Below are 12,767 nucleotides of genomic sequence, written 5' to 3'. Positions count from 1 at the left end.
TATAAACTCTCGACTATCAGACATAAACAGACAATTTGAGAAAGTCCCCCTTTTTTTTTTTTTAGACAATTTCATAAAACTTTGACTTGAATTAACTAAATATGACTGTGTTGCTGCGATAAAGACATGTTGCTGCCTTTCTGTGTAATATGTATGGAATATTATTACATGGTTATAAGCTATATGCATTTATTTTCAATATTCTTTGTGTGTATCTGTGTTCACACGCTCACCAGGGAATTCCCCAAAGTACAACTGGTCAGTCAGAAAACCAGACAACGTCTGTGCATGACATCATGTTAACTACTGAGTAGTAAACCAGCTTCAAATACCAGTTTATGAAGTCAAAGCATTCAGATTTTTGAGAATCTTTTTGTACCCCTATTCAAACCTCATGAATATATACATTCTTTAATGCTTTGAAAATATAATTTAAAGTATCTTCTTAAATTGAATGCACAAGAAAGTTTAGCTTACACTAACAGACATACCTCCTTTCTCACTCCTCCTGGCAGAACTCTTAAAACTATAAAGATGTTATGATGTCATGTCAGTGTGAGTTGTAGTTTCCTGAGTTTTCTCTCTGCAGTTGTTTAGATTCTTGTATTGCTTCTGCAGATGTTTAGACTTTGTGGCTCTTGTTTTAGTTTGTAGACATATGTGTGTTTACTGCAAAGTGCAGCCGGTTAGTGTGAGTGTCTAATAAAAACATGTATAATTGCCTAGCAAAAGTGACTTATTGGCAAACTAAATTGTGCAATTGAATAATTTTTTCCTCGAGTCTTAACGGTATATGTTCTGAACAATCAGTCTTTTTTTCCTTCACTTCTCCCACTTATTTCTGTTAAACCCAGCGTTGTCATGTGTAGTCTTAGCTGAAAATGGATAGAAACATGTTAGATCTTTTACATTCTTCTTTTTACATTTCCTCACAGCACTGTACAACTTCTTGCACTGTTGGGTTGTCTGACATGATGTTTCATCTTGCTATTTCTGCTGCTGTTCTGCAGAGGGAGCCATTGCTCCATTTCACATTTATAAACCTCTATGAGACAACTTGCTCTCTTCTTGTGCGCCTTTCTCTTATCAATTCTTACATTACATCATGTTCCTTATAACTTGCAGTTACTAATAGTCATTTTAGAGCAACATTCACACTTATAAGGACAAATAAATGCCTTGGTGCACGTATCCTCTTAATTCCACACACATCTTCCCTGATATTGCACAACCGGCACCCCTGAGGGCAGAAATCAATGAAGATGAATTTCCTAACGAGCAAGTTTCTCTCTCAGTGAACTGTCCGTTCCCTCAGAGCGATGAGTTGCTGCAGACTCCTGCGAACAGCTGCAGTAGCGTTCCTGAAAGTCCGCAATGATTCTGGGAAGCAGCCAAACTGCTGAACTGTCTCCAGATCCAGAGGTGTGTGTGTGTGTTTTTTTGAGTACTCGAACCTGTTTTTCCTTCAGCTAACAGCAACAGGGGTAATGTTGATACAAGATCGTCCCTGCTCTGTTGCTTCAGGCAGTGATGGGGCCATCTCCTCCCCACAGATTGTGGCGCTGTCATTCTTTTCTTTCAGCTTGAGATATCCAGTGTGAGAAAAATATCTGTGACATGGCTTGTGGGTCCTTGCCTGACTTTTCATCTCCTAGCTGCTCAAGCTTTGATGATTAAGAGTACAACGCCATGCATCATAGTGTGTCCTGTACCTAACCTAAAATAAGAGCTTAGATCACTCAGGCTGACTTGTTATCTCACTGAAACTGATACACCTAATAACAAGGCAGGCTGCTGGTGAGATGTACAGCGCCATTACATTGTCGCTGAGTCTGAGTTACAACTTTGTGGCTGACAGCACATGTTTTTCATGCTATAAAGCTGAAAACTGTTCTCTGGGGGAATTTCTTTATGAAACGTCTGGTTTCACAGCTCATCACAGGCTGATGTCATCAAGTTACAGATGTAACCCAGTGACTCCTGTAATTCAGCCATGTAATGTGTACTGTGACATTCAAATCAGTTGAGTCAGGTTCGTTTTTTTTTCCATTATATTACCTTAAAGCTGTGTCTTTTTCCTGTTCTAGTACTTAGATCTGAAGCTGCACAGTCACAAACATTTTATATCATCTTTAAGCCACAAAACAATAAGCTTTTGAGAACTTCCTTCTCATTCTTAATGCACTTTTCCCGGGGGATAGTTTGGTGCTCCTGCAGGTCTTTCTCACTGTCCTTTTCAAATTGTCTGCCTGAAGGTTTAAGAATACACAGCTCTGCAGTAATTCAGCCTTTTATTTGTCTTCTTTGCTCCATGGGAAACAACAGGGAGGGCTTCTGTTTGACAGGCCATAATCACACGGTCAAACCTTGATTAGCTGCATTTGTGTCATTTTGAAATTGCTTTGTTACAACGTCACAGTGTGAGTATAAGGGTGTCTATGGTTATTTATGTCTAGAATGTGTATGTGTAAATGTAAATATAGTTTTGTGTATATGTGTGTATTTAAAGTGAGTGGGAGCTGTGGTGGGGCTCAGTTTCAGATTTGGTTTAGATGACAGTCAGTGTTCTTTGTTGTGGTTTTGGGCCTGGCTCTCTGAGGCCTTTGTGTGTTACCCTACCCTGTTCTGCTGCCACATTGTGCAGTAGAATAAAGACAGGTTTAAACCTTTCGCATAAAGATTATTAAAGGTTGCAGTGAGAGTGCCAATTACTGCTGATTAGAAGTTGAAGTAGAAGTTCTTTACAATGTTGAACAGTTAACTTTAATTTTTTAAACAGGGATACTGGAGTTGAAGGATTAAGTTTATTGCAAGTATTTCTCCATATTTGGCCATCATTCCTATTGCTAGTGTAACATTTGATTCACTAATTCCTGCAAATCTGATCATCCAGGTTCTAAAATCCAGCATAATGCTCAATTACAGAATTATTATGCCATTATGAGAGAGGAAGTGGCTGATTCTGTTTGAGATGTGCCAAGCTAGCCACCAGGCAGACATTATGCAAATGTGTTTCATAGTGATGTCAGATAAAGGGATTACAAACAAACATTATACAAACATTTCTGATTTCAACATTTTACACACATCGGAGGTTATACAGCACATTGGAGGCTGATGCTCAGGAGGTTGAGAAGTAATGTTGCTGGTTCAAGCTCAAACTTTCCCAGTCAACAAGTAAAATATCCTTAGACAAGATATTAAACCCCACACTGACTACTCCAAATGTGTTCCACACTCGTAAATAACGATGGACAAAAGTATGCGTTAAATGACTGTAATGTATGAAAGTAAAAGGAAACCGCATAATATGAGCTTTTTTTTTCATTCCGTTCTAGTTTCACTTACTTCAAACAAACCCTTTCTATTAGGTAAGCCCAACTTACTCAGAAGAAACAACTGAGGCAAAAGTAACATTTTCACCTAAACTGTTAGCTGTAAAAAAACAGTTAAATTTGAGAGGTCATATCTCCGATTAGGGTTTGACATTTGTTATAGTTTAAGACATTTCAGGAATACCTTAGGTTTAAGGTCAAGCAATCAGTTAAAAGAAAACAAAAACCTTTTTGGTTGTTAACATCTTGATGATAAGCTGTCACACATTTTGAGTACTGGTTTTTATATACCATTTTATAGCATTAGTTTCCAGATAAATGGTAAATGGCTTGTACTTATATAGGGCTCTTCTACTTTATCTGACCACTCAAAGAGCTTTTACACTACAAGCCACATTCACCCATTCTTACACACATGCATACAGAACGTCTTAGTCTTTACATGTTACAAGCACATCGATGGGCGCATCAGAGGAGACCTACAGTTGACATGTGTTCCACAGAAGCTTGGAATTGAACCGCCAGTTCGAACCCCCATACGACCTCTTCTAATTGATAAACGGCTGCCCTTTCGCCTGAGCTACAGTCGTCCCACAATGAATACAAGTTACATTAGAATTAGGAACGTGAATAACAAGATTCATGGAAAATTGTAAAAGAAATGAAAATGTGAACCTCATGTTGTTGCAGTAAAGATTCACATTTGTGTTTACTTTGTAAATGCTTCAACAAAACTCATTTGATTCAATTCAGTTGTGGAGTTATTTCAGCCTGGGCCAGACAGAAAGATGACACCATGCCTTGGGCAAGCGTAGCTAAAAATAAAGCGGTCATGCAAAGTTATAAATAAGCTTGAACGTAATTTCTTAAATTTGCAACAGGAAACTGTTCTGCACATTCTTTGGCTTATCATGTATTATTAGACATGGACAGATTTGAATTTGTCTTGCTTGTTTTTTCCTTTCTAACTCAATTTATAGTTGACCACTGAATAATGTTTTTACAGATGTGAATATAAATCTTTCTTACAATGAGTACTATTTTTCTTTTTTTTTTCAGTCCATTTCATACACCACATACAATCATGCACCTGTAAGCTTCCTTTCTCAGTGGAGCTCCGCCACCAGCTAAACCTCAGCTCTGACTCTGACTCTGACTCTTTCCTCCAGCTGATTAAGTGTATGAACAGGAAGTTTTCCATATTCCTCCACACATCCGTTCAGGAACAACAAAACTCCGGGTATTGTCTTGAAAGCGGTCCAACCCTCTCTGCTTATTCCCTGTTTTGATCAAATCTCTTAGTTTGTATTGGATTAACTGATTGTGTAATGCATTGCTTTCACAACTCTCTCGTAGCAGCCACTTAGTACATCTGGCTCTGTTACTGTCACAAGCTGCTAATCCATTACTCCGTCAGCAACCGTCCTTTAACATAGAAAAATCCCAGAGAGGCTGAAAGGGACTTTGCACTAACCACTAATCTGGATACCTGAGTTTGCTTCACCCTCAGTGGCTTTGGGCCAACTCAGTTTGAGCTGGTTACCTGCCAGCCCTGTCATTGAGATAATAGCTATTTTCTGTCTGTTTTTGTTCTGCCTCTAGGCTTTTGTCATCTTAGTTTTTCTGTTTTCCTGTTGGGAGAGTATACCTGCAGCATGTTCTGCTTCAAGGAGCTACCGCTGGTGTCACACAGTGTCATAAAGCCTAAAGAAAAATAAAAGCGATTTCCTGACTTGGGCATTTTTTTTTCTGCAGTGTATTTTGTGGTTTGTTCAGTCTTTACGGAAGAAAAAGAAAACAACATTTTTTAATGAAAAGTGAGAACCCCTCTTGCAAACTCAGTTTCACGTCATTAAAGTTGTTAAGACCGTTTAACAGAGGTTCGGTGCTGAGGTCGGCTTGTTTCTTGTTAAATGAATATTTTTCCAGTTCAGCTATTTCCCAGATCAACTCTCAGAGAGACTTGGTTAAAAAATATAATTTACACACTTTGATTTGTGTATCCAGTGGAAGTGCACTTTCTCAAAAGAGTTTCAAAATGTTTTCTGAGACCCCCATAACCCTCCCTCTATACATCCATGTCAACTATTTCTCTTTCCACCTCAGAACAGTAAATCTCCTGTCTCACTGCTTTTGTTGGTGTCTGCCACAGATTAGCCGGGTGATTTAAACTCTCAGGGTGGAGGCTTTTCTTGGGGAAATGACCCAGCTTGCTACTGACACCCCTGGCTTTGCTCCTCTGGGGTGAAAGGGCTCTCACAGCCTCTTTTGTTTTCACTGTTTGCATGTGTAAAAAGTTAAGAGCACGTGTTTCATGGTGATGGAGAACCACATGGGCATGTGTGTGGGGAGAGGTGGTCTCTAATAACGTGGCAAAGTGACGGCTTTGGTTTAGAAAAACAGAAGAAAATTGGTCTTTCTCCTCGTGACAATATTTAAGAACGGTCAGTGACTATGAACGTCCGGGGATTTTTGGATGCCAGAAGAATGAGTACATTTTAATTACTGTGGTTCGCTGAGCAATACACGGCGTGACGGTTTCCTGTTTTAGGGGTCGGCTTGTGCGTTGCAGTTTGGTCTCACCCACACCCCACAGAAGGATAGACACTTCTCACACTCAACAGCTGTACTGGATCGGTACTGACACTCCAGAGAAAAGAAGGAAATTAATGATTTTATGTCCGTGATCTTGCCTTACGTGTGTGTTCTGAAGAGCTGAAGAAGATTGACTGTAAGCCAGTTTTTCCAGACAGAAGCGGAAGCATCTGTAGAGTTTATGTATGAAAGTCACATGGAGTAAACGTGGGGATTCTTCATTTCTGAGCTTTATGAGAGGATGCTGTCATTGTCCACTCTTTCTCTGAGTGAATGGTTATTTTTAAACAACTTTGGCATCTTTTGAATAAACTTTTCAGCGCTAAATGCGAAGTTAACGCGTCTCACGAGGAGCCAATGATTTTGTTGGCTTTTGTAAGATTTACCAGGAGAGCCTATGTTGTTCAGTTGGGATCTGCTAAATCACCTATTATTTCAGATCTTTAATTTCAAAGCAGTGAAAAAATAGACAAATGTCAGAGTTTATTTAGTTCAATTAGATCTAAGAGGTAATTACTCAAGTTACTTGACATTTTCATGGTACATTTTCATCATTATCCCAAATACAGGAGCACCGGCTGATACGGTTCTAATTTCTCTATTTATTATTAAGCTAGTAAAAAGAACAAAGCTCCCCACCCTGTTATGCCTGCGTGGTGCTGCGGCATTTGCTATTTATTTGTTTAAAAGGGCGTGGGTGCTGCTAATCTCTCTCTCTCTCATCCCCCACTTTCTTCTTATTTCTAAGTTCATTATCACCACCAGAGGCGCGTCGTAGGGGTTAATTTAACACCGAGTAGGGGATCGCCAGGGCACACACAGTGGACTAGTTGTGCAGATCACTCCCGCGGAGGCGATGCCCTTTTGTGGAAAGGTCTCTTGTCACAGAGGACAGACGCCATTCACAATCTGGACACAAGGACACAAAGAGAATAACTTCATTTTTAAAAGGCTCCATTTATTCCTCGCTGCCGCTGGGTGTTGACTGTGGGTGTTTGAGAGAATCTTTGTTGCCTTGAGAAAAGTGGAGAAGAAGAATAAGCGCCGTGAACGAGTGGGGGGGTTCATGCTGATGGTTACTACAGTGCAGTCGATGCTGTCATCTGCTCCACCTCAAGTCCTCTTTCCTGGAGTTACCAGCCTTGTTTTGGATTTGGAGCGGGACTCTTACGCATAGTTTTACGCACCGATTGTACGAGCGATGATCGCACGAGACACTGTCATGATTAATTTTCTGTCAGCGGTTCCTGCGAGGTAGCTGTTTGAATTCTGTTTCTTAACTTCAAGTAGAAGTCATTTTGTGGTTAGCTGCATGAAGGATGCCAACTGATAAATTCGCAAACATGGAGGAAAAACTGTGGATATTGGAGGACCTCAATATGATGTATATCCGTCAGATTGCACTCAGTTTGCAGGTAAGAGAAAAAACACAGATGTTTCACAGATAAACAAAACTTATCTGACATTTATTTGGTCTCATTGAAACGCTTTTAACCGGTCTTTCACAATGGGTTGTGTCAGTGAAAGTGTGTTTAAGAACGTGTCTACCTGGTTTAGTTTTCTATTTCATGATCGGTTCACCCAACGCACAAGCAGTGTCACTGATTAATGAAATCTATTTTCAGACGTTTTCTTTTCATCACAGTGCATCTCTGTGTTAACTGGCGGAGTGTGCAGCTGTGGCTTGTTGTAAAGTTTGCGGAGGGTAGCTTGAACAATCTTTCTATGTGACAAACAAGTGGCTCTGATGCTGGTGTGGTCTCCCACTTTACAGATGGCAAAGCTCTCACTGACAGCAAACAGAAAACAACACTGCATGCCATCCATCTCTCTCCCAGAGTCTCCCCTTTCAGCCAAGGCTCACACACAGTCCACAGCTGCACATATGGGTCTCATAATTCCAAGCGTAGGCTCATATTGTGTTCTGAGGAATGAAATGCTTAACTAAATTGCAATAACTTACCTCCTTGTAGCAAAACTGTACAATCTTCATCCCTTTACTGTTTCAAGAAATGTTTTCTTTTTTAATTTCATATTTTGTTTGAAGGATTATGAAACACATGGCCCTTGGAAACATTACAGAAATTTCAAAGGGAAATTATATTGTACTTCATCTTCTGGCTCCAAAATCTGAAAATTTATTTGTCTGCGCAGCAGCTGTGAAGAAATATAAAAAAAATAAAAGAAAGATTTTTTCACTCTCACTGGGTCAGATGAAATCTGTCCAAAAAGTCTGGGCTGTATATGAAAGATGATGTTACTCATTTGATATGTTGGCCACATCATTTATCTATCTGTCTTGGATAAGACAAGTGAGTCTTATCCAACAACTTAAAACGCAGTACTGCAATTCAAAGAGTCCCAGGAAATACACCTGCCAGGTTAATCCAAATCTGATCGATGGTTTTCACAAAAACGCACTTCCATACATTTATAAGTAAGATAAGAGCAGATACTTGACTACGAAGCGACTTCTGACAACATCAGCCTTTGGGAAGCCTGTATTTAGTTTGTTTGTCTGGTTTGTTGTGGTTCTGTAATTCTTGCACTGTATTTGAAACTCTGATTAAACTCAAACCACATGTGTTAAAGGATTAAGTATAAAAAGGGACTGTTTTCCAACTTGTTTAGTGCCTGTGGCCTGAAATACACAGCAGAAAACTGGGTATCACGAGTTCTCTTCAACAACAAGTTGATCAAGCAGTAATCTGGTATGTAGGTCCTGTCACACTGTCTTCTTTGATGAAGAAACTTGTTTACTGCTCGGACATGGGTTGAAAAGTGGTGCTTTGTGTTACTATTAAATCGGAGACATTCTTGCGGAATGTTGGTGTCTCTGGATTTTTTGCTGCCTCAGTTTTAGTTTGATTTTTGATAATTAAATTACAAGTGTGGACATGGATAATAACAAGATAAGCCCCTACATAACCGCATGGGACAACTCCCCTGTTGCCTCTCCTCCTTTGCAGGGAGTTCAGAGGTGAAGGTTAGCTGCAGAGGCAAAATGTTCAGATTGTTGGATGTTTTTGCTGGTAGACACTCACTTGTTTGCTCACATGCTCATTCATTCAGTCATCCTCTCTCTTTCCCTTCCTCCCCCATCTCTCCAGCCTGGGTGGGTTTATGAGACAGGGATTCTTTGTATGTGGCTGGGCTTCATAGCTCACTGTCTAACTGTAATTTCAGCAAGCTATGGCTGTCTTTTTTGCTGCAGGGTCCTTCATAAGCGTCCTGTTGGGTAATCAAGGCAGTTATTAAACTGTAAACTCTTTCTCCTCCTCTTGTTTTTTTCACCCTGCAGGAACATGCAGTATAATCGGCTTCCACCCCATACATAAGCATGCACATTTACATTTATAACCTATAGAGGTAACTTTTTTTTCTCTTCTTACTGTTACAGAAGATGAGTGTTTAGCATTTTAGACAAAACTTAAAGAGACTTGATTGTGCATATATGAGTCCCAGCATTCCATAGGCACATATAATTGCTGTGTCAGGAGTTGGAGAACAGCCATTGTATTATTTTCAAGCTCAGTTGGAAATAACATTTCTGCTCTTCAGGTTTTAACAAGTCTGTTAGACAAGCAATGGCTACATTCTTGGCTTCAGTGCACTGTTTTCTTTCTTCTTCCTCTCTTATGAGGCCCATGAGACGGTGCCTCTTCTTTAGTTGTGTATAAATTGCAAAAGCTTTTTTTCACCACAGGATACAGGATTTGCCTCAGAGGAGAGGTGGTTGATGGGAAACAGGAAATGGTCATGTGTAATTATGGTTTCCCACCGGGAGAGACAACATAATGTCATTGAACCTGCCAAATAATAGAAACATACTTACCATTTCCTGTTATCAAAAACCCTGATACACATATCTTTTCTTATCAATTTCATATCTAATGCTAGTTTCCTTCCTCATCTCGCCCTCTCGTCCTTTCCCTATGTTCCTATTGACAGTTTACAGACCTTAGATGGAGACTTCTTCTTGTTCTATTTTTAGCCTGTTAAGAAGTCTGAGTTTTTTGATTTTTTTAAAAAAACAGGCTTTATGTTGAGTGCTTGATTCTGTATGAGTAAAGTGATTATGCATTTTTCTGCGCTTAAGTGTGTGTGTGTGTGTGTGTGTGTGTGTGTGTGTGAACTGGCTGCTGCTGATCATGCCAGCGATATCATCGAGTCAGCTTTGACCGATTTCTTTTTAGGAGAATACAGACTGAGAAGTGTAGACAAAGTAAATCTTGTGTGTTATCAAAATTCCATGTTGAAGAGCAACACTGCTATAGTTAAGCATAGCATTAAGCATAGCAAGTAGTTTTGTATTATCTTCTATTTTGGATGGAAGTTAAAACCAAAACGTCTGGATTTTACTGCATCGTCAAACCGCTTATTTTTATAGACCCTGAAATGATTGTGTTGATAAACGGACTGATAAATTACCACTTTGAACTTTGATGTTTCTGAACAAGTTCCACAGAAATCTGTAAGCAAACAGATACGTGTTGACCTTAACATTTTGTAGTAGCAGTCGCTCATCTCTAACCCTGGTTGACTGTGAGCTCACATGGGGGTCAGATGTCAGTTTCTTGTTGCCTCACCCTCGACTCATGCTTGACCTCTCACACGCTCCAAAATCCTAAACTTAGCTCTGGCAAAGGCTCAGATATTTTTACAGATTCTGGACACTGCAGGCAGATGCTGTGTGCATGCAGCATCTCTTCATCTGATCTTGGAGCCCGGGCCAAGAACTATTTGATTAAGTAAGATTTAGAAACGACGCCCAGCAAGATTCTTGTGTGCTCTGTTTGAAATTGCACTGATGTAACTCTACAGGAATGAATATTCCGTATGATTCAGTTTGTTCACTTGCACATGTGATGCCATGTGCCTGAAAACGTTGCTGCGTCTATTTCTTCTTGAATATATAATTGGAGAGTTGAATGTGTATGAAGTATTCCCCAGCAGATCTCAAATCTTATCAACAGGATTAGGGTCTGGACTCCATAGTGGTCAGTCCATGTGTGAAAATGATGTCTCATGCTCTCTGGACCACTCTTTGACAGTTGGAACCAGATGAATCCTGGCACTCTAATCTTTACATTTGCATGGCCATTCATATTCTGCTGTCTTTATTTTTAGCCTCATAATGTTGCTAAACTCAGACCTGACCAGCTAAATTGACCCCAGTAAAGGTCTACGATGGGACTTTTTTGGGGCTAGGCAGCATATCTTCTTGTTCCCTGTAACTGAGCTGATGAATTGTTGCTCTGATGATGAACTGCAGTGAGAGCAAAGATCACTGTGAGATAATTAGATCTCTTATGGGGACTGACAATCAATGTATGTTGGGTTTAGTTTAAATCCTCTGGCTTTCTCGACCGAGACTTGATGCAGTTTTCATTTTATTTGTAGTTTGTGGCTGCATCCTATTTTCTAATATAACACGCATCTTCAAATAATAATTCAGAAAAACTTAGATGGGATCAAAATGCAAATATTTGCTAATCATTAAACCCCATATAAATAATGCAATAACAAAAAAAAAAAAAACAACAGGTGTTTTGTAGTTTTCTTTCTTTGTTTTTGTTTTATTTGGTCTATTTATGTCATGCCAGCAACACGCTACCTAAAACCTGGGAATGTTCAGTTCCGATATATCTCTATATACAGTCTGTGTCCATGACAGAGTCTGTTTCACATTTTTTTTTTTTTGTGAGGAAATATTTCAGCTGGTATTTGAGGATGCGGCAACAAAATGTCATAACTGATGGATCTTTTTCAAAAATGTTCCTCCCAGTTCTGTGAGTCTTTTAATATTATGGATTTTACATGAGGAAATCTGAGGAAATTCTTTGACTGTTCAGCCATTTGCCTGTGAAGCTTTTCACAGAGTGGTACTGCTCTGCATCACTACTTCTGAGATGCTTTTCATAGCAGTTCTGTTGCCCATTACCATGAATAGTTTTTGGAGGTGTTCCACAAGGTGTTGTTTTGTTTTTAAATGATTTGCAAATGCTGTTTTTATTTAATAGTGTCATAACTTTTGGGGGGAAAGTGGTGTACTCTTGACTTTCTGAAGCATTTAAAAAAAAAGTATCCTTACTATTACAATTTGATCTGTTTTCATTGCATTTAAGACTTTGTGAAAAATGTATCATTGCAACATTCAGATTGGGATCAGTGTCTCAGCAGTGAGCATTTGGAATGTGTGTGTGTGTGTGTGTGTGTGTGTGTGGTAGTCAGTTAGTTCAGCTGCAAGGTTGTTTAGGTCACTCTCTAAGCTATACCAGCCACAAGTAGAAGGCGTGTTAAAGCTAACAGAGCTTGCTCTCGTGTGCTGGATACACAAGTCTGAGCTGAAACACATTCCTCCACAACACACTGCATCATTGTACACCACTCCCTGATGAGTTCATCTGTGTGTGTTTGTTTGCTTTTGAGACTGTGTGTAAGAAAATATTTCCAAAGAGCAATACGCTAATACTGTAAGCTATGTAACCTTTAAATTAATAACCATATCACCGTTGGTTTCACTTGTTTTTTAAGGGCTACATTTATATATTTTGAACGAGATGGAAAAATGAAAAATGAACAGACAGTCATGTTTTTGTTCAAATAGGGTTTATATACATGTATTTTTGTCTGTTTGCTATGTGTGTGTGTTTTGCATTACAAGTGTGTCTTTGGCAACTGTACACTGGATCGCTACAGTAGCTTGCAGTTCTTCCAGCGCTGTATGCCAAAGGCAAGCACAGTGTGTGAGGAAGAGGAGAAAGGGGGCTTTGTAACACCTAGTGCTCCTCACCAAGCCTTCCACTTATTCTGGGAACAGCATTTGTACCTCCT

The 12,767-nt window shown here is 39.5% G+C and overlaps 1 protein-coding gene across 5 annotated transcripts in view; it reads left to right on the top strand.

The window, feature by feature from the left end:
- The window catches only part of rtkna (rhotekin a), a 53,604-nt gene that overhangs the window by 8,971 nt on the left and 31,866 nt on the right, over positions 1-12,767 (top strand). Inside the window, exon 1 of one of the 5 annotated variants that reach the window (XM_072388152.1) lies at positions 6,709-7,345. The exons of the other annotated variants lie outside the window; for them this stretch is intronic. Coding sequence (XP_072244253.1) covers positions 7,250-7,345 — 96 coding nt within the window. The 5' untranslated portion in view covers positions 6,709-7,249. Of the gene's footprint in view, positions 1-6,708; positions 7,346-12,767 lie in introns of those variants that run through there. 5 annotated transcript variants of the gene reach the window in all.

Source organism: Leuresthes tenuis, unplaced genomic scaffold, assembly GCF_036924035.1.
Source record: "Leuresthes tenuis unplaced genomic scaffold, fLeuTen1.0.hap1 SCAF_6, whole genome shotgun sequence".
In the NCBI taxonomy this organism is placed as follows: Eukaryota; Metazoa; Chordata; class Actinopteri; order Atheriniformes; family Atherinopsidae; genus Leuresthes; species Leuresthes tenuis.
Note: the sequence above shows the minus strand (reverse complement) of the source record. Positions and strands in the feature narration are given on the sequence as shown.